The sequence below is a fragment of the Cheilinus undulatus genome, linkage group 1 (assembly GCF_018320785.1).
Source record: "Cheilinus undulatus linkage group 1, ASM1832078v1, whole genome shotgun sequence".
NCBI lineage: Eukaryota > Metazoa > Chordata > Actinopteri > Labriformes > Labridae > Cheilinus > Cheilinus undulatus.
The window spans coordinates 3,211,018-3,233,642 of NC_054865.1; the positions used below are offsets into that span (position 1 = coordinate 3,211,018).

A 22,625-nucleotide genomic window follows, 5' to 3' on the forward strand; every position below is an offset into this window, starting at 1 on the left:
TTCCTCTTGCTCACATTCTACAGACTCTTCGTTGAATTTCCTGTGGGATGAATAAAGTATCTATCTAGAATAGCATATCATCTCTATGCAGACAACACAGAATTGTACATCTCAGGGTCATTACATGACTACAGTCCCTTACACCCACTGGTTTATTGAAGCAGTCAATGACTGGAAGTGCGAAATGCTTCCTATGGTTTAATTTTTCAAAAATGAAATAGTTTACTTTGGCCCAAATGAAGAGGAATTAAAAGCTGGTGCTTACGTCAACTCTATGACACTAAAACCTAAAAATCAAGCCAAAGATCTTGGTTTAATCAAAGATGAGCTGAACTTTAATAGCAACATAAGGACAGGCAGAAAATTGGCATACATCCATCTTAAAAATATAGCAAGAATTGAAGGATTTCTGTACAAACAAGACACTGAGAAACTAGTCTTTGCTTTCATTTTTAGCAGGCTAGATCATTTTAAAAGTGGTTTCACTAATGGTGTGTCCTTTAGTTTGAAAAAATACATCAGACAACTCCTCCAGAACACTGCAATCGGAGTCCTCACCAGTACCGAGGAAAGAGGTCATTACACAGTACTCAGATCTCAACACTTACCTGTGAGTCAAATTATAGATTTTTAAGTGTTAGAGTATAAAGTTATCTGAAGAAGGATCTCATCATTCCATTTGATGTGTTACAGTTGATCTCACATATTTTACTCTCTGAACTATTCTAGTCATAGCAGGACTGGCGTCTTATAATTATGGGAAAAAATAATTTTGTAGTCACACCCAAAATTCTAACAAGGTAACATGAGAGCTAAGAATAAAGTGAAAAAAGGTACAAACATTTCATATCCTGTTTTTCTCTTTCCTTTCTGTCAGGTATTGGAGGTCTGGAAGAGTTCATCCTAAAGTCCGCCACCCTGTCATCTTCCCCCGCTTGTCCGCCCTTCACCTCCCTCAACTTTGAGGCCACACCCATTGTTCGGGTTGCCATTGAGCCAAAACATCCTAGTAGGTGACCAACACATCACTTCTTTGACTCTTTGTGCCATTCTATTTTTTTTAACACTGTAGTCTTAATCATGTAACCAATCCATGATTATTGTTTGCTGAATTTTTGACCAATATTCAAGATTCTGGAAAAAATGAAATTAAATGAATTTACCAACTGCAGTTAATTCGGCTATAAATCAAAGCACATATAAGCATTGCTATTGCAATATTAGTCTAAAGTGGTGACTGTTAATGCTTATTCACGCCCTGCATTCAAGCATATAAACTTAAAAAGTAAGGCAATTTGTGTTTGGTGCATTATTTCTTTGTTGTAACAATGCCTCTTGGTATAAATCTTATACCGTTGGAAAGCCTGTTTATTACCCTTTTAAATGATGCCACATTTGTAAGGATCATGCATTTGTGGGATGAGCAGCAGAGCTGAGTATGTGGGTTGCGCCCATGAAAATGTGCCAAATCTTCTCTGCCAGTGCCAAACAGCTGATTCTGCCATTGACTCTTGTTTGGTGTTTGGTGGATTGGATGATTGAAGTTTGAAGAAACAAGACATATTGACAATTTAATAATTTATAAATTTAACAAACAGGAGCCTCAATAGCGTGTGGAAGCACCATACACAGCCACAACAGCCTGGCACTTCCTCCTCATACTGGTCATCAGCCTGGTCACACACTGCTGTGGGATGGCATCTCATTCTTCAACCAGCATTTGTCGCAAGTCAGCCGTTGTGGTTGTGTTGGTCACTCTGGCACGAACAGCACGCCCAAGCTGATCCCACAAGTGTTCACTGGGGTTAAGGTCAGGACTGCTGGCCGGCCATTCCATCCTCTCCACTCCCAAATTCTGGAGCTGGTCTCTGATAAACCCCACTCTGTGGGGGCGAGTGTTGTCATCTTGGAGGATAGAGTTCTTGCTGGTGAGAAAAAAGTATTGTTGGGGTGTTATCTTCTTGGGACGCCCACTTCACGGCCTGTCTCTGACATTCCCCTTTATATGGAACTTGGCCTTCAGTTTGGAGATGGTACTAGGGTTCACTCCAAACAATGCCGCTATTTGGTTTTGTGGAAGACCAGCTTGAAGTTGCCCAACTGACTGGCCCTATCCAGATTAGTCAAACGTGGCAGGCCATTTCTTAAAGCAGACATCTACTGACCACTGTAGCAGGGCCCATGCTCACAGTTACTGCCAATCAGGCACCTGATTAGCAGCACCTGGGGGTACCAGAAGCTCAAAACAAGAGTCATTTGTGTAGCATTTACACTCAGTATGCAGTTGGGAAATCTGGAAAGTAAAAATGCTAACAGGTAAGCAATGAAAACCAAAAGTATTTAGTTGATGGGCTAGAATCAAATTATAATTTCTAGGCTCACTCTAGGAGGCTGAGGACCAGTAACAACAAGCAGTAGACAGGTAAGTTGTATTGCAGGTACCTTTTGTATTATGTTATAGTGCAGAATATTTACAATATATACAGATCAGTCATGACCGTTTTAACAGAAAACAAAACAAACACTTTAACCCAACGATAACCCAATTGGTTTCTGTCCAATATGTATCAGCAGTTCATTATGAATCAACAGTCAATATGTATCAGCAGTTCATTATGAATCAACAGTCAATATGTATCAGCAGTTCATTATGAATCCGCAATCGATATGTATCAGCAGTTCAATATGTTTCAACTGAGTCTCCTTCTATGCCCCTGAGATCAGGATGAATTCAGTGAATGTCTTTCAGTTAAAGTCCAAGGAAGAATGCAACAAAAGTTCAATCCAGAGCAGTGAGATGAGAGCTGTGGGGGGCATTGGGCTAGAGAGAACTAGAATGCAGATCTCCTACCGCACAGGTGGAGAAATCAACGCTGATCAGTTCAGGTTCAGGTTCTGGGTAAGCTCGCCATCTTAGATTGGTTTAGATCAGGAACAGAAAAAACCCGGCCAATTCAAGTCGACTTTTAGAGCGTGTCACTCGCTTCAACCGGCTCGTTTTAGGTTGTAAACATCTGCTGCAGCCCTGTATGGAGCGTCCCCCACGTCTCCCGACCGACTGAACCGCCATGATTTTCAAAGGATCAGTTCACATGACTCACGTGCGTCATGTGACTGAGTTCACGCGAAGGCGCCGAAATACCGCGAGAACTACCAAAGACCAGCTCAGCAGTTAACTTATGAGAGTACTCAACTTTTTACAGGGGTTACAGGGTCCCCCCCTTAAATCCATGCACGTCCCGCTGCATGGGAACATTTAAACGACATGAACTTTCGGGACTGACGTAGCAGCAGCTGCAGCAGTTAACTTTAACACATCTGTGTATGCATCTGTCAAACCTTGGAAAAGACTTTGTACTATGGAGACTACCGGATTGCCGAAGGTTGAATACTGTAATCGGCTTGGTTGTCTACGATCCCGAGTCGAGCGTCTTAACTCAGGTTGTGGCTCATTATTATCGTGAGACTGGGCATTGTCAGGTGAGTCAATAGTGGTGAATGTCAGAGTCCCTGAATCATCAGGAGTATCTTCTTCTTGGAGCTGATCAGGTATTGTTTCTTTAACAGGTTTCGGTGCTGGTTCATCAAGTAAGTTGTCATCAGGTAAGTTTTCATTAGGTAAGTCTTCATCAAGGAGGTCTTTATCAGGTAAGTTTTCATCAGGTAAGTTTTCATTAGGTAAGTCTTCATCAAGGAGGTCTTTATCAGGTAAGTTTCCATCAGGTAAGTTTTCATTAGGTAACCTGCGGCTTGGGGTAGAGGTCTTGATAACAGTAAACTTCACAGGTGGCAAATAAGGGTTTTTGACCATAGCAAAGCTTGTGTTATCATCAGCTTCAACTTCAACATCAGTTACCACAGTTTCCTGATCGGGCTGACCAGAGTGAGGCTTGCTTGCTGAAGCAGGTTGGAGGTCTCTGGAGGACTCAGCAGAGAGGAAACCGCAGGGCAGTAGGAGGTCTCTGTGGAGGGTACGAAGAGGCCCATCTTGATGCTCAGGTGTCACTGTATACACAGGAAGCTCATTGGCCTTCTTCACTACAACATAAATCGTGTCCTCCCACTTGTCCATTAACTTGTGTTTTCCTCGTATACGAACATTTCGCACTAGAACACGATCACCTGGTTCCAAAACTGATGTAATTATCCTTTGGTCAAAACGGACTTTGTTCCTTTCAGCGTTCTTGGCTGCATTACGAGAAGCGACCTGATAGCTTTCTTTAAGCCGAGATCTGAGATTGGCCACATACTCGGAATGAGACTTGTACTGTGGTTCCCGAACAGGTAACCCAAAGGCCATGTCAATGGGCAACCGGGGTGAGCGTCCAAACATAAGTTCATACGGTGTGTATCCTGTCACATCATTTCGTGTGCAGTTATAAGCGTGTACCAATGGTTTCACGTGCTCTTTCCACTTTGATTTTTGTTTGTTTTCCAGCGTCCCAAGCATGCTCAGTAAAGTTCTATTGAATCTCTCCACTGGATTTCCACGTGGATGATAGGGTGTGGTCCGACTCTTCTTGATACCAGTGACTTCGCACAGCTCCTTAATTAGTTTGGATTCAAAGTCAGGACCTTGATCTGTATGTATTCGTTCTGGAAACCCATAGTGGATGATGAAATTTTCCCATAAGCATTTTGCTACTGTACGGGCTTTCTGGTTGGTTGTTGGGAACGCCATTGAGAATTTGGTAAAATGATCCGTGAGCACTAGAATATCCTTGACATTACTGGAGTCGGGTTCCAAGCTCAGGAAATCCATGCATATGAGTTCCAGAGGACGTGTTGTGCAGATGTTTACCATTGGAGCAGCTTTCTCTGGTGGAGTCTTCCTCCTGACACAACGAGGACATGTTCTGATTTTGGTTTCTACGTCATTAGCCATTTTAGGCCAGTAGAACCTTGAACGGACAAGATCTAGAGTCCTTTCCACTCCCAGATGCCCCATGTCGTTGTGGAGACTGTGCAGAGCTTGGTCTCTCAGAACCTCAGGGAGTACTAACTGAAATGAAATTTGCTCTTCATTTTGTCTTTGCCTGTACAGAATACCGTCGATGAGCTTTAGCTTGTTGGATTCTCTTAACAAAAGAGGAAGGTCAGGAAGCTCTTTGCGAAGGCCTGGGGGTGGCTTTTCTCCAGATTCAAGTCCACGGATTACTTCGCAGATACTTGGGTCTGCTCTCTGCTTTTCTCTTAAATCAGACGGTGACAGAGAAGAGATGACTGGTAACCCCTGATCAGCTTCATCACTGTAGATAGCAGGGATGGCGTCGGCAGTGATGGCCAGAGACTCCACTAGCGTGATGTGGCTTTGACTAGGGTCTAACTGACTGTTGCCTCGGACCATTACACCTTGACAGATGGCATCGACCACATGAGATGGAACAACATTGATGTCGCTGGAGGCTAGGAAGTGATGTTCTGCAAAGTCATGGATTAGATCCATTTCTTTCTGGGAGTGTGGGTTGTCAGGATTGTGTTCTTGAGGTCTTCGGGAAAGAGCATCAGCATCGATGTTCTGTTTGCCGGTTCGATACTGAAGTTTAAATGAGTAGGTGGACAATGCAGCGAGCCAACGATGACTAGTGGCGTCAAGCTTCGCAGATGTTAAGACGTAGGTTAATGGATTGTTGTCAGTGATTACGGTAAAGTTAGCGCCATAGAGGTAATCATGAAATTTTTCTGTCACGCTCCACTTCAATGCGAGAAATTCCAATTTGTGTGCAGGATACCGTGATTCACTCATGGAGAGTCCACGGCTGGCATAGGCGATAACACGGAGCTTCCCCTCCTGCTCCTGATACAGGGCAGCTCCCAGACCTGTTGTACTTGCGTCTGTGTGGAGAATGTATGGTTCTTTAGGGTTGGCAAAGCCGAGCACTGGTGCAGAAGTGAGTTTGTCGATCAGAGATTCGAAAGAGAGTTGGCATTCAGGTGTCCAGCGGTCACCGAAGGTCAGCTTGGGATCATAATACTGACTTTTAACTGCTGCTCTTCCATGGGTTGGACTATATCCCCGAGTGAGATTGTTCAAAGGCTTCACAAGTGTTGCATAGTGTTTAATAAAGCGACGATAGTAGCCGGAGAAACCAAGAAATGACTTTAACTCTTTTAGGGTCTTTGGGATTGGCCAAGTCTTCAGAGCACTGATCTTTTCCGGGTCGGTCTCCACTCCCCGCTCAGACACAACATGGCCAAGGTATCGGACTGATGATTGGAAGAACTTGCATTTTTCAGGCGATAACTTGAGACCATACTCTTTTAACCGATTTAAAACTCTCATCAAGCGTCGTTCATGTTCTTCAATACTGTCTGAAAAGATGATTAGGTCGTCCAAAAATACGAGGACTTCTTTGAGATTCAAATCTCCCATACATCTTTCCATTAATCTTTGGAACGTACTAGGTGCATTCGTTACGCCTTGTGGCATACGATTAAATTCCCAAAAGCCAAGGGGTGTCACAAATGCTGTTTTGATTTTGTCATCTTCATTCATCTCGATTTGATAATATCCAGACTTCAGATCAAGAACCGAGAACCATTTGGAGCCAGTTAATGCTGAGAAAGCTTCTTCGAGATTTGGGAGAGCATAAGCGTCTTTGATGGTCTGTTGATTTAGCTTCCTATAGTCAATGCAGAGTCTAATATCACCATTTTTCTTTCGAACAACGACTATAGGTGACGAGAATGGAGACTCAGACTCTCTGATGACCCCTGTGGCCAATAGCTCTTGCAGGTGTCTCCGCACAGCCTCAACGTCGTTGGGGTGTATAGGCCTGGCGCGGTGTTTAAATGGGGTCTCATCATGGAGCCGAATATGGTGTTTTACTTTATTGGTACAGCCAAAGTCAAGGTCGTGGTGAGCAAAGACTTCTGGAAGTGCACGGAGCTTGTTGGTAATGCGTTCTCTCCATTCTGCTGGGAGATTAGATTCTCCAAAGTTGAAGCTCAAATCAGGTTTCGGGTTTTGTGGAGCAGCAGGTTTCACATTCTGTTGGGAGATTATGGCTTGGCATGCACCTAGTTCTGCGATAACTGTGAGGGGTGGAATGAAAAGGTCTTGTTCAGTTTCATTCGTAAGTATCACAGGTACTTTGTAAGGTGACTGAGATGGGAGTGTGATCAAACAGGTCTTCACGAACAACCCACCAGGTAAGGCAGATTGTGGGTGTTCGACAGTAGCCCATTTGCCAGAGGGACAGGATACTCTTGCAGAACCCTCTAGAATTACAGTTTGACCTGCTGGGATGCACAATGGAGCTCTGCTGGACGAGTGAACCGCTCCAATGATCCCTGTTTCACTCTTTTGATGCTGTAGTTCGAGCATTTTCAGTACTGCTTTATAGCCATGGCACTGGGGTTGAAAGTTTGGGCAGCTGCCACTGAGAAACTGATCATACAAAACTTCCAAGGTGTTCATTCCAATCAACACAGAAGCTTGAACAGATGACTGTGGGTCTGGAACAATTAGAGCGAGTGTAGGCACTTCAAATTCAGAGCCAAGGAAATCTGTGTGAAACTTGACTATGAGCTCCACGTAGCCTAGATACGGGACTGGCTGCCCCGCTGCACCCTCGATTTGCAAGAGATTGTCCAGAGATTTTACAGGTTGTTCAGACAGGTGATGATTGTAAAATGAAACAGGTATCGTTGTGACCTGTGATCCAGTGTCTAGTAAACAAGTAGACTCTTTGCCAGCAATGGTTACAACAGCAGTACATTTTGAACCAACCAATCCTTTTGGCAAACCAGCCATCTTTACTGCAGACTGGTGTGTACAGTTCATCTGGACTTGATTAACCTTCCCTTTGGTGGGACATTGTTTGTCCTCCCCGGTTCCTGGCTGCCCCTTGACAGGAACGGGAATTAGTTTAACGGCTCACTGCTACTGGATGATCTCTGGTTCTGCCATTTCTGCAGTTTCTCATTGAATTTTCTTTGTTGGCTGGCAACACGACTGGGGTTTGGTGGGTTGTTGCACTGCAACCTGGTGTGGCCATCCTCCCCACACTGGAAACAATAACCTGGTTTAGGTGCAGAAGGAGGGGTTATTGAGGGTGACTTGTTGAATTTACCAGGCTTTGGTCTCTGACTTGAACCACGAGTGTACATGGACTGACTTGCATAGGACTGAGTCTTGTGGGATTGACCAGTGAGCGCAGCAAGTTGTTTCTGCATTTCAGCCATTTGTTTGGAAAGATGCTGCGTGAGAGTTGTCAGGGCAGCAACTGCATCTTTTTCACTGCCAGCATCAGTTTGTTGGAAATTCACTGCAGCTTTTTGTTTAGCTCCGCCAAGATGTTGTTTCATCCTCACAGTTTTTGCAGCTTTTCTATCTTCCTCAGTTCGTAGGAGCAATAATAACTCAGCAAATGATGGTGGTTTCGATTTCTGTTGGATTAACTGCAATTCTGATATTAATGTGTTGTCCCAACACCCTCTGCAGAACTGGTTTAGTAAATGTTTATTGATCTCTGTTTCCAATGCTCCACCTCTTTTGACGGCAAGACTTAATGAGACTTGTAATCGTTGCAGGTAAGCTGATGGTAGCTCTCCAGCATCCTGAAATGTATCCATGAATTTGGCAAATAACTCGTCTCCATCTTGTACTGTGCCGTACCCAGAATCAAGTTGTTGTAGATAGACATCAGGTAGAGTATCTGAGCTTAAATGCTTGACCATATCTGCTGCAGGAGGTAAGAGACTTTCCAGAATTTTGCGTGAACGTTGCAGATCGGATATAGCAGGGTCTTTCATTATCAGATCCACACTGGAACGCCAGGTGTCATAATCAGCTTCGTGAGCAGGTCTAGGCACTTTTCCAGAGAAGACACGCAACTTTTGGGTTGAAAATGAATGACTTGGATGCTCCTCATTTTTAACAATATGCTCAATGACATATCTCTGTACATCAGGAGGATTAAGGTCACTGGCAGAGAGACTGGAGAGGGATGGTCTTACTTGTGGCTGCATAGTGGGACCTGTAATGGGAGGAGCTTTTGGCAGCTGTGGCAGTGAGGTTTTCCCTGTCACTGGAGCGGCCTCTGGTGACTCCTTAACAGTTGAGACATCAGGTTGGAGCTCAGCGATTGCACCACCGATTTGAGCCATCATCTCTTGCAGGACTTGAGCAAAATCTTTACCAGTAGCTTTAGCCAGTACTTTCAGATCTGACAGGTAAGTCTGTGTCTTAGTCGTGCCCACCTCACCTGCGTATACTTCAGACAACGCAGAAATACTAAATTCTATACCGTTAGTGGGTGCAACAAAAGTGTATGGTAGTAGTGGGTATAGCGCAGAAATTGCAGTTTGAGAATTGAACTCAACGACCATATGTTGATAATAGTCTGAGGTTTTGTCATCAATGGTTAATGTTCTGTTAAATGACCCATATTGTTTTAGAAAATCAAGCACTTCCTCATCAGCCTGCGTATTAGTGACACTGTCCACTATCACCGCCAGCGCTATATCAACTTTAAGTTGATCAACCACTTCCATGGTGGAAAATTAGTAATTATTTATTTATTACTGTGCAACAACCTCCTGGCTAGCTCGCCACAAATTGTGTAGCATTTACACTCAGTATGCAGTTGGGAAATCTGGAAAGTAAAAATGCTAACAGGTAAGCAATGAAAACCAAAAGTATTTAGTTGATGGGCTAGAATCAAATTATAATTTCTAGGCTCACTCTAGGAGGCTGAGGACCAGTAACAACAAGCAGTAGACAGGTAAGTTGTATTGCAGGTACCTTTTGTATTATGTTATAGTGCAGAATATTTACAATATATACAGATCAGTCATGACCGTTTTAACAGAAAACAAAACAAACACTTTAACCCAACGATAACCCAATTGGTTTCTGTCCAATATGTATCAGCAGTTCATTATGAATCAACAGTCAATATGTATCAGCAGTTCATTATGAATCAACAGTCAATATGTATCAGCAGTTCATTATGAATCCGCAATCGATATGTATCAGCAGTTCAGTATGTTTCAACTGAGTCTCCTTCTATGCCCCTGAGATCAGGATGAATTCAGTGAATGTCTTTCAGTTAAAGTCCAAGGAAGAATGCAACAAAAGTTCAATCCAGAGCAGTGAGATGAGAGCTGTGGGGGGCATTGGGCTAGAGAGAACTAGAATGCAGATCTCCTACCGCACAGGTGGAGAAATCAACGCTGATCAGTTCAGGTTCAGGTTCTGGGTAAGCTCGCCATCTTAGATTGGTTTAGATCAGGAACAGAAAAAACCCGGCCAATTCAAGTCGACTTTTAGAGCGTGTCACTCGCTTCAACCGGCTCGTTTTAGGTTGTAAACATCTGCTGCAGCCCTGTATGGAGCGTCCCCCACGTCTCCCGACCGACTGAACCGCCATGATTTTCAAAGGATCAGTTCACATGACTCACGTGCGTCATGTGACTGAGTTCACGCGAAGGCGCCGAAATACCGCGAGAACTACCAAAGACCAGCTCAGCAGTTAACTTATGAGAGTACTCAACTTTTTACAGGGGTTACATTTGCAACAGCAAAATAAGCTGTTTAGCATTGGCAGAGAAGATTTGGCACATTTTTCATGGGCACAACCCACATACTCAGCTCTGCTGCTCATCCCACAAATGCATGATCCTTACAAATGTGGCATCATTTAAAAGGGTAATAAACAGGCTTTCCAACGGTATAAGATTTATACCAAGAGGCATTGTTACAACAAAGAAATAATGCACCAAACACAAATTGCCTTACCTTTTGTTTTAAGTTTACAAATACAAATGGAGCTTTCGTTCTATCCTCTGGCCTCATTTCCTTATTCTGTTTGTTTTGAAGATTGAAGCTGCCAGAGCACCAAAACACAATGAATACTTAAAAAATGGTGGAACTTCCCTCAAATTTTGTGTGGAAATATCACTAAATACTTTGTATGTTGTTAGACACTACAAACATGATAAAAGATGTTAGCTCACCTAAGCACAGAGACAGAAGAGCAAAACTGGGTGGGGGACAGACAGAGCAGCAACAAAGGAGTTGTGAAGGCCCTTGTGAGTTATCAATATCTAGTGGATACATTTTTTTAAACATCTTTTTATTGAGTGTTCAATTTAACACAACACAAAGGAATATCACCACGTCACAGTATAGTGCAAAAAATAAGATACAAATTACAAAACAAACAAAAAGACAACCCCTCTCTTAAAGTCCAATTGTTACCCCATTTTTCCTTCTAAACTATCCCACCACCCAATCCCATCTCTTTCTCCCACCCCAAAAGGCTACAATTGTTCACAAAGAAAATTTTAAAAAGATAATGAACAAACAATCAAGATTGAGCTGCTACACACATTGAATCCCAGAATCATATAGCTGAGTCATTCCAGTTCTTTATCCCAGTAACAGTTGTAAAATAAGATATGAATGGAAACAAATTCTTCTGAACTCTTCCTTTTTCCTCCTTATGGTATATTTGATCTTTTCTAGCTTTAGGTGGAACATGACATCCTTCATCCATCTAGCATGGGAAGGAGGCTTTGAATCCTTCCAGTGAAACAGTATAAGATGACAAGCTAGCAAACATGTGAAGGTAACAACGTTGTGAAAACCTCCTGACCAAGTAGCCTTTTCTGGTTTTACACTAAAAATGGCTATCAGAGGATTTGGTACAACTTCAATATTGTAGGCCTTACTCAAGGATTTAAAAATAGCATTCCAAAAAGTACGGTTGCTAGAAAAAGTATGTGATCTCTTTGAGATTTCTTGGATTTCTGCATAAATTGGTCATCAAATGGTTTCCGATCTTCATCTAAGTCACAACAATAGACAAACATAGTCTGCTTAAACTAATCCCATGCAAAAAATGATATGTTTTCATGTTTTTATTGATCAATCCATGTAAACGCTCACAGTGCAGGGTGGAAAAAGTATGTGAACTTCTAGGCTAATGATTTCTCCAAGAGCTAATTGGAGCCAGGAGTCAGCCAACCTGGAGTCCAATCAATGTGATGAGATTGGATGTGTTGGTTAAAGTTGTCCTGCCCTATAAAAAACACACACCAGTATTGAATTTGCTGTTCTCAAGAAGCATTGCCTGATGTGAATCATGCCTGGCACAAAAGAGCTCTCAGAAGACCAACGATCAAGAATTGTTGACTTGCATGAAGTTGGAAAGGGTTACAAAAGTATCTCTATAAGTCTTGATGTTCATGTGTCCACGGTAAGACAGACTGTCTACAAATGGAGAAGGTTCAGCACTGTTGCTACTCTCCCTAGGCGTGGTCGTCCTGTAAAGATGACTGCAAGAGCACAGCGCAGAATGCTCAATGAGGTGAAGAAGAATCCTAGAGTGTCAGCTAAAGACTTACAGAAATCTCTGGCACATGCTAACATTTGTGTTGACAAATCTACAATAAGTAAACATTAAACAAGAATGGAGTTCATGGGAGGACACCACAGAGGAAGCCACTGCTGTCCAAAAAACACATTGCTGCATGTTTGAAGTTTACAAAAGAGCACCTGGATGTTCCACAGCACTACTGGCAAAATATTCTTTCCATAGATGAAACCAGAATTGAATTGTTTGGATGGAACACACAACGCTATGTGTGAGAAAAAAAGGCACGGCACACCAACATCAAAACCTCATTCCAACTGTGAAATATGGCGGAGGGGCCATCATGGTTTGGGGCTGCTTTGCTGCCTCAGGGCCTGGACGGATTGCTGTCATTGACGGAAAAATGAATTCCCAATTTTATCAAGACATTTTGCAGGAAAACTTAAGACCATCTGTCCAGCAACTGAAGCTCAGCAGAGGATGGGTGATGCAACAGGACAACGTCCCAAAGCATAGAAGTAAAGAAAATACACCTTCTGGAGTGGCCCAGTCAGAGTCCTGACCTCAACTCGATTGAGATGCTGTGGCATGACCTCAAGAAAGTGATACACACCAGACATCCGAATAATATTGCTGAACTGAAACAGTTTTGTAAAGAGGAATGGTCCAAAATTCCTCCTGACCGTTGTGCAGGTCTGATCTGCAATTTCAGGAAATGTTTGGTTGAGGTTATTGCTGGCAACGGAGAGTCAACCAGTCATTAGCCTAGGGGTTCACATACTTTTTCCACCCTGCACTGTGAATGTTTACATGTTTTGTTCAATAACGTGAAAACATATAATTTTTTGTGCAGTATTAGTTTAAGCAGACTGTGTTTGTCCATAAATAATAATAATAATATCTTGAATTTATATAGCGCCTTTCAAGAAACCCAAGGACGCTTTACAGGAACACATATATATGGACAAACTATGTGAGGGGTAGGATGAGTGTAAGGGGTGGTTTAGTGAAGACTGTAGGCTGTGGTGAACAGGTGGTGCTTGAGATGTTTTTTGAAAATGTCCAGAAGTCGGAGCGCTACGAATGTCTGCAGGAAGAGTGTTCCAGAGGGTGGGAGCTGCAGCACTGAAGGCTCTGTCTCCATAGGTTCGGAGTTTGGTTTTGGGCATGGAAAGTAGGCCGGTGTCTGAAGATCGAAGGTTGCGGGATGGTGTGTATGGATGGAGGAGATCAGAAAGGTACTGGGGAGCCAGAGCATGGAGAGATTTGTATGTGAGGAGGAGGACTTTGTAGTTGATATGGGACTTGATAGGGAGCCAGTGGAGGTGGATGAGGGTCGGAGTGATGTGTTGCCAGGGTCTAGTGCGGGTGAGAACTCTAGCTGCAGAGTTTTGGACGTACTGAAGCCTGTTAAGGGTTTTGCTGGGAACTCCAGACAGGACTCCATTACAGTAGTCCAGGCGGGAGGTTATGAAAGCATGAATGAGTGTTTCAGCCACAGAATCAGGGAGTGATGGTCGGAGTCTGGAGATGTTCTTGAGATGATAGAAGGCAGATTTGGTGACAGACTTTATGTGGGACTGGAAGGAGAGGGTGGAGTCCAGGATGACGTCCAGGTTTCGGACCTCGGAGGACGGACAGATGGAGGTCCCGTCCACATCGAGCATGAGATCTCCAACCTTATGCAGCAGCGCTTTGGGGGCCACCACCATGAGCTCTGTTTTATTGCTGTTGAGTTTGAGTTGGTTAGAGGTCATCCAGGCTTTGATGTCGTGGAGGCAGTTTACCAGGGAGTGGGGAGGGAGCTGAGTGGATGGTTTGGTGCTGAGATAGAGTTGGGTGTCATTTGCATAAGAGTGAAAGCTGAGACCGTGTTTGTAAATAATCTGTCCAAGGGGAAGCATGTAGATGGTGAAAAGGAGAGTCCAAGAACAGAGCCTTGAGGCACGCCCTGGTTAACTAGGGCGGGGGATGAGTGAGAGGTGCCGATGGTAACAAACTGTTTTCTTTGTGAGAGATATGAGTGAAACCAGGAGAGAGCTGTACCAGTGATGCCAAGATGGTGAGACAGGCGGTCAAGGAGGATGGTGTGGGATATTGTGTCGAAGGCAGCGGTTAGGTCAAGGAGAATGAAGAGGCTGATGTGTCCAGAATCTGCAGCTGTGAGGAGGTCATTGGTTATTTTGATAAGGGCGGTCTCAGTGCTGTGGTGAGTGCGAAATCCTGATTGAAGAGGTTCATGGAGCTCATGGTTGGACATGTGTTGCTGGAGTTGGGCAGCAACTGCTTTTTCGAGAATTTTGCTGATGAAGGGAAGGTTGGAGATCGGTTGATAGTTGGAGAGGTCCTCCGGGTCTGACCCAGGCTTCTTGATGATGGGGGTTACTGAAGCAGTTTTGAAGGATGAGGGGACAATTCCAGATGATAATGAGGTATTGATGATGTCTACCATGATGGGGCACAGAACAGACAGAGATGCTTTCACCAGTGGTGTGAGCATGGGGTCGAGGGAGCAGGTGGATGCCTTGGCCTTCTTGACCCATTCAGCCACTTGGAGAGTGTCCACGGGTGTGAAGCAGGAAAGACGGCATTGAGGCAGAGGAGCGATGTCCTGATGTGAAGTGAAATCCTGAGGTGGAGGTCCAGATGAAAGTTGCTGCTGGATGGAGGCAACTTTATCCTGGAAAAACTGCAGGTGCCTAGTGCAGCGGTCAAAGTTGGCTGGGGGATGAAGGTTGTCAATGGGGCGGAGAAGGTGATTTATTGTGGAGAAGAGCATCCGGGGATGGTTTTGCTGGTCACTGATGAGGGATGAGTAGTAGCTAGACTTTGCTCTGGAGAGAGCTTCTTTGTAGGAGCGCACATGCTCTTTATAGGCCTCCAGATGGACGGTGAGGCCAGATTTTTTAGAAAGTCTCTCCAGCTGTCAGCCAGAAGCCTTCATGGAGCAGAGTTCAGCAGTGTACCAGGGGGCTGGGTGGGTAAAGGAGACTGAGCGAGTCTTCAGAGGGGCGAGAGAATCCAGGCTGAGGGATAGTGCTGTATTGTAGTGATTCGCCAGGGCATCAACTGTGGTTATAGGGTGTGTAGTGGTCAGGTTGGTAGCTAACATGTTCTTGAGGGCTGGGATGCTTATTGACTTGAGGTTACGGAAAGTGATGTTGCATTTTGTAAGCTGTCTGGGGAGGGGGGTGGGGATAGAGAAGAAAACAGCATGGTGATCTGAGATGGCTGGGTCCAGGCATTGTGGAATGAACGGGGTGAGACCAGTGGAGCACACAAGATCCAGTGTGTGACCTTTGGAGTGGGTGGGTCCTTGGACATGCTGTGTGATGTTGAAGGAATCCAGTAGTGATAGAAATTTGGAGGTGAGTGTGCAGCTGGTGGAGTCAACGTGGATACTGAAGTCTCCAAGGAGAAGTATGGAAGAAGACCTGGAGCAGACAGAGGTGAGGAGCTCAGACAGGTTAGACAGGAAGGTGGTAGTTGCTTTGGGGGGCCGGTAGATGAGAACGATCTGAAGCGGAGCTGATCCAGTGAGAGAGATGATTAGACACTCGAGAGCTGAGGTGCTGGGTGCTGGTAGTTCCTTAACCTGGAAATCTTCTCTATATATCACGGCCAGCCCCCCACCGCAACCAGTGGTGCGAGGTTTTTGGATATACACATAGCCAGGTGGGGTTGCTTGATTTAGTGTGTATTCCATTCCCATACCAGGCACGGAATGCCATGTCCGTAGAAGTCGGCATAAAAAGGTGGTTAAACATGATGGGGGCCAATACTGAAGGGCTTTGGAAGCCAAAATGTTTTCTAAATGGCTTCCAAATTTTGAGCATGTGAAGTGACACAGGATTGTTAGCTGAGCTGCCAACAGATACCTGTAAGGCAGAGGAGACCATAGAAAGAGTAGGAAAATTATAGGACTCTGCTGCAACCCAGTCTGGCACATCATCACTGGTATGAGATCTGACCCAAAAAAGAACTTTCTGGATATTACTAGCCCAGTAATAGTGCAAAAGATTGGGCATGGCCATTCCTCCTTCTCCTTTAGATCTCTCCAGAATGCTTCTGCTGATGGGGGGCTTTTTATTATTCCATATGAATTTAGTGAAAAGTTTATCAATTAGAACAAAATGTTTCTCTTGAATGTGTACTGGAATATTCTGGAAAACATACAGAAATCTAGGAATGATATTCATTTTAATTAAATTAATACAACCAGCCATTGAGAGGTAAGGTATGCCATCTCTCCAAATCTTGTTTACATTTATCTATTAAGGGTGTGAGATTAAATTTAAGAAGACATTCAAAGGATCTTGGAACTACTATTCCAAGATATTTGAAATGAGAGTCCACTCGTCTGAAAGGGAGTACTGAAGAGGGTATTATTTGAGCAGCAGAGTTAACAGGGTACATTTCACTTTTTCCTAGATTTAATTTGTAGCCAGACACTCTCCCAAAGTGATCTAAGTGAGACAGAATGAATGGTAGTGATGACAAAGGGTTGCTGACAAACAAAAGGAGGTTGTCTGGAGGTTGAGTGGCCATTTTTAGTGGTTGTCATGCAATGCTACCTCATATATAGCATTCCCTCGGGCTATCCCCTCAAATTTTTGGCACTTACACAGAGAAACAGCAAGTGGTTCTATAACAAGGTCGAAAAGTAATGGGGAGTCCATAGAGATCACCATCTCAGGGTTAGCACACATGAGGTCAGTATATATATGATGTTAAAAAGCTTGGGAGTATTAAAATAAGAGAATCTCCCTTGAATAAATCCTGTCTGATCTGGAGATATAACACGTGAGCACTTTTTTAGACGTTTAGCGAGGCTTTTTGCTAGGATTTTGTAGGCAGTATTGAGGAGTGATAAAGGTCTGTATGACCCACAAAGCAACAAATCTTTGTCTTTTTTTGGTAGGAGAGATATTGAGGCTTGCCTCAAAGTAGGGGGTAACTGGCCTTCTGATAAAGCTGTTAAAGATAGCAAGAAGCAGGGGAGCTAAGTCATTTGAGAATGTTTTATAAAATTTGGTTATAAAACCATCAGGGCCAGGGGCCTTGCCTGATTGCATACTCCTGATAGCTTCTTGAATCTATTTTTTTAATTAAAAGTTTAATTTTATCAGTTTCATGCAACTGTGGTAAATTCAGACCTTCAAAATAAGAATTTGTCAAGCCTGAGTTAATCTCACACTCTGGTGTATAAAGATTTTTGTAGTATTCAGAGAATGCATCATTAATCTGATTATGATTCACAACTGTACAACCTGAAGAGGTCTTAATTTGTGTAATCTGCCTAGCAGCAAAGGACTAGCATGCTTGACGTGCAAGGAGTTTACCAGATTTACACTGTGTTCATAAATCAGATGGTGAGATTTAAAGGGGAAATGTTATGCAAAAATCACTTTTACAGGCTTTTCTGACACAAATATGTGCCACTGGCCTGTCCACAATCCTCTCAAATACCAGAAAAATCCATTCCCTTTCCTCCTCTCTTTCTCTACCTTTCAGAAAATGTGTGCTAAACCAAGCCGTTCTCAGATTTTACACCTAGTGACCTCACCAGGGGTGTAAACATCCGCCCCCAGGTTTGGTTGGCCCTCCCCCACTTGGAGGAAAGTTCTGCCCTCCTCTACTGACCCTCTTGGTTTCCAGCTGAGATGCTGGATAGCTCAGTGGGTTATCCTGCTGACTATAGTCTGGGAGGTTGATGGTTCAAATCCCAGCCAGGTCCTAAACTTTGGATAAAAGTGTCTGTAACATCAGGAGTGCTGCATCCATTTCCTGAGAGGGGTGTGGTCAGGGGCGGAGTCATACAGCTAATTAACATTTAAAGCCAAAGACACTGAAACAGCCTCCTGAGAAAGGCTGAAACAGAGGGGGTTTTAGACATGCAGAAATTCAATATTGAAGTGTTTTTCAGCAACAAACTATACAGGCATGTTTTGGGGACATATAAACTTGTCTTAAAAGGGTAGAATATGTCTCCTTTAAGGATAAGTTGCTCTGCTTTTGCAGTGGAAGCTAAATCAGTCTGAAGGCTTACTTTTTTTGATACAACTCAGGGGATGGGGATTCGGCATACTGTCTGTCTATCTCTGCTATACCATTAGAAAGCTCCTTTAATTTAGAAATATTCTCTCTTTTGCTTTTCACACTATAGCTGATGATGTGACCATGCAGAAATACTTTCAGGGTTTCCCACAGAATACACTGGGAGATTTCCGGGACTGTGTCAGTCTCAATAAAAAACTTGATTTGACTATTTATTAATTTAATAAATGTAGGTTTTAAAGGTAGAAGAGAGTTCAAGCGCCACGTTTTAATAGGGTTAGACTGATCGGGAAAATTTCAGTACAAAGGAGAGGGGGGCATGATCTTAGATTACCATGCTATGGTATGTAACCTGATTAATATCAGGAATAAATCTAATGTCAACTAAAAAAACAAAACATTCAGGAGAATGTGTGATGCACAGGGGAGAAAAAGGAATAGGCCCTGTTTTTTTGATGTATGAGTCTCCAGGGGTCACACAGGCCAAACTGTGTAATAAAACTGTTTATGGCAGTGGCCATTTTTAGTGGTTGAGTAGGTCTGGATGATGAACAACCAAGCTTGCTATTCAAAGTACAATTAAAATGTCCGAAAGTTATCAACGAATGACTGTTTATATTTGGCAGGCTAGAGAAGACAGAAAGTATGAAAGCTTCATCATCCCAGTTGGGAGCATATACATTTGCCAGAGTCACAGGTTTGTTAAAACGTTGCCCTGAAACAATGATATACCTCCCATTTGAATCTACAATGACTTCACTACTCTCAAAGGAAACATCTTTATGAATTAGTATTGCCTCTGGCTTTGTATTCATATTTAGAATGAAATACTTTACCCACCCAGCTCCCGTGAAGCTTTTTAATATCTGCATTACGCAGGTGGGTCTCCTGTAAACACACTATGTGAGATGAGCAAAAATTTGGTATCGTTTACGGAGATGATTTGCACCCTTCACATTCCATGAAATCAAAGTTATTCTCCAGTTATTATGCCCAGTCATCAGAATAGAGCACAAAAAAGCATATGGCAGATATCAGGATTTGTACTGTAGAATGCGTATCCATAAAGCTAATGTTGTAGCTGCAGCACACAAGGAAAAATATTAAACAAAAAGTAAACAAACATTTACAAATACACACAAATGAAAGTAAAGTAGCCTTCCAACCCTTCAGTCCCCAGCACTTACCCAAAATAAATGCAACATTGTCCCTGTCTTCACAAAAGTCCAAAAGGTGCATTGAACTCCAAACTTCCACCTTGGCATTCCTCTTAACCCAAAAGAATAGAAGCATTCATTTAGTATAAACAACTTTTTGAAAGATATAATCAGAAACCAGACCAGCCCTGTTCTCTGTGGGGTTATCTTGGTATTTCAGTCAAATAACATTGTTTAAATCTGCAACAATGCCAGAAAAATAAGGCTAATTTACTACCAGATAACCTGAAGGCAAGGTCAGTACATGGAAAAAACGCTCCAATCACTTTTCCAAGGGCGGCATATCTTCAGGCTCAGTATCCACTGTGTGTGTTGCTGCTGTAGGCAATACATGGTGAGAAATAAAGGCAGACGCCTCCTCTCAGGACTTGAACTCTTGTTTCGCTCCATTGAAGAAGAAATGGAGGGTAGCTGGATACGCAAGTGAAAACTTCACTCCAGCCCCGTGCAGTAGCTTCTTCACTGAGTTGAATTCAGCTCTCCTCCGCAAAAGATTCGCGCTGAGATCCGGGAAAAAGCTCACCTTGTTTCCCCTGAAAGTAAGCTGGCCCACTCGCTCGTATGACATCTTCAGCACCAACTCCCTCATCTGGTAATGATGCAGGCAGGCAGTCATGGCTCTTGGTGGGGCATTAGGTGGTGGTGGCGGTCGAAGAGCCCAGTGTGTGCGATCAACCTGGGGAAACTTACTGGGGGAAACTCCTCTCTGAAAACTTCAGTTATAACAGACTCCATAAAATCTGTAGGGAAACCTTTTTCGAGTCTTTCTGGGATTCTGAACACTCTAATGTTTTGACGCTGTGCTCTGTTTCCTGATCATCAACACGGCTCTAAGCATGTTTTTTCAGCTTGCAATGAGGCCACGGCTTCTTGGAGCTCTGACACTGTAGTGTGAAGTGTCATCAGACAGGTTTCCATGTCCTCAATTTTCTGCTCATTGGAGGACACTTTAGTTTGCAGTTGGCTGATGGAATTCCATAGCTCTGCCAGACTCTCTTGGAGCATAGAAGATACATCAGATTGGATCCCGTCAATCAGCTCCTTCATATAGCCTGGAGTCACAGCACAGGAGCTAGCTTGACTGCTAAACCTACTTTGCGTTGGAGTGTCATTCAGTTTAGCGTATCTGGAAGGCTTGCTGGTCATCTTTTAAAACTGACTGTGCAAAAACTTATGCACAAAATATTCCGAAGCTCTTTGAGTATTTTTCACATGAGTTACCTCAATGTTTAATCACGTGAATATTAAATAATAGGAGGAACGTGTAGCAAGATGTCCTTACTCTGCCATGACACCTCAGTCGCTCCTGTGGATACATTTTTTAACTCCATCCCAGCAGTTAAGGTATCTTTTCAAATGCTCTGATCTATATTCATACTTCAAGGTGAGCATAGATGAGCCTTTAGGGTTACGTGTGGTGTTACGGTAAACCAAGAGAAAGCTGCTGCATCCCCAAGCTCCTTGCACCATCATTAGTCAGTCTGCTTCTGCATTTAACTTAAAATACAAATAGCAGTTGGATTTCCATGCAGTTTAAGATGCCCTATAAATAAATCCTAATTACTTTTTATCATCTTACTTTACATCTTGCACTACCAGCAGGGCATGCGTTTTCACAAATTGTAAGACACAATCCATTATACTTGAGGCAGGGGAGACCGGGCTTGGTTGTCACACTTTTTTCTCTGGTCTAACTTGTTCATCATCAAAACATATTTCAATAGTCTTTCCCTCTTTAATTGAAGCTTAAGGTGTTGGCTTGAAATGTGTATCCCTCTTGTTTTCAAAACTTATTGTGACAAAGAGGTAATATACTATCAAAGACACTTTATAACATTGTGACAACCAACCCTATCAAGGGCATGGTTGTCACTCATTATGGGGTTGTTTGTCACAATGTTATTTTAATGAGAAAAACCTTAAAAGAGGGCAAGAAGGCAGAACTAAACATTAAACTTTAATTGCATTGACAAGTAGAAAAATACACAACTTCATGCACCTTAACACAAAATAAGCAAGATACATCAACAAGAACAACTTTAGGCCAGCCTATAGGAACTTAAAGAACAAAACATATAGGCCTAACAATATTAGCCTACTCAACTAGGCTACTCGTATTTGCAATCTGAGTTACAGGGATGGCTAATATAGGGTCTGCACACCCCAAATTAGTAGAGCTTGTGTGCCCATTGGCTGTGCATCCAACACTTCTCCCAAACCTCCCCTGAACTGAGCCGTAGTTATATACAGTCACCCCCATAAGTATTGGAACGGTTGGCCGATTCCTTTATTTTCACTGTGGACTTAAAGCATTGTGGTCTGACATCAAAAGAAGAATATGAGACAATGGATCAACATTTCAGCTTTTATTTCTAGGTGTCTATGTCTTGATCTGATATACAGCTTAGAAGATAACACTCTTTGAAACCACCCATTTCGCATGTGAGCAAAAGTGTTGGAACCTGAGTTTCCATGTGCTGGTCATTGGCCGGTAAGAAGGGCGGAAGTCTGGCAGATAAAAAAATAACCGGTCAAAATGTCCAGCAGAAAACATGCCAATGACCAGATAAGTAAATACTGAATACTTACATATTACATTTTGTGTAACCTAGAATATATGTTGCGAGAATGCATTAATATAAACTAAAAGGAGCCTAATCTTACTACACCTACTGTATGTGCTGTGCTGGGGTTGTTTATCTCCTCAGACGGCAAGCACATGGCTAATTAAGTTCCATAGGTATGCACGATGACGTCAAACCAAGCCTATCTCTCTGAGCGTGCTAAGTACTGCTGGAGAAAATGCAAGGAAAGTTTGAACAGAACTTTCTCGTAATGCAGAATTTTAATCTAAGTGAGGTTTTCCTGGTTAACCAAAGGGTTAAAACAAAGGGAACTGTATAGCTGCTGAAACACCGATGCAGCAGCAGAGAGAGAGAGGCCTACGCCGAGCAGAGTTGTAGCGGACTTCGATAAACTACCTATGACCAATCCTCATATAAAGTGGGATTGTTTTCAACACAGAATC

At 43.1% G+C, this 22,625-nt stretch overlaps 1 protein-coding gene across 1 annotated transcript in view; it reads left to right on the forward strand.

Annotated features, from left to right (window-relative positions):
* Positions 1-805: 805 nt before the first annotated feature.
* Positions 806-22,625, forward strand: part of LOC121511279 (elongation factor-like GTPase 1) — a 57,646-nt gene continuing 35,826 nt past the window's right edge. Inside the window, exons 1-2 of the mRNA XM_041789884.1 lie at positions 806-833; positions 878-1,009. Of these exons, the coding sequence (XP_041645818.1) occupies positions 806-833; positions 878-1,009 (160 nt within the window). The remainder of the gene's footprint in view (positions 834-877; positions 1,010-22,625) is intronic.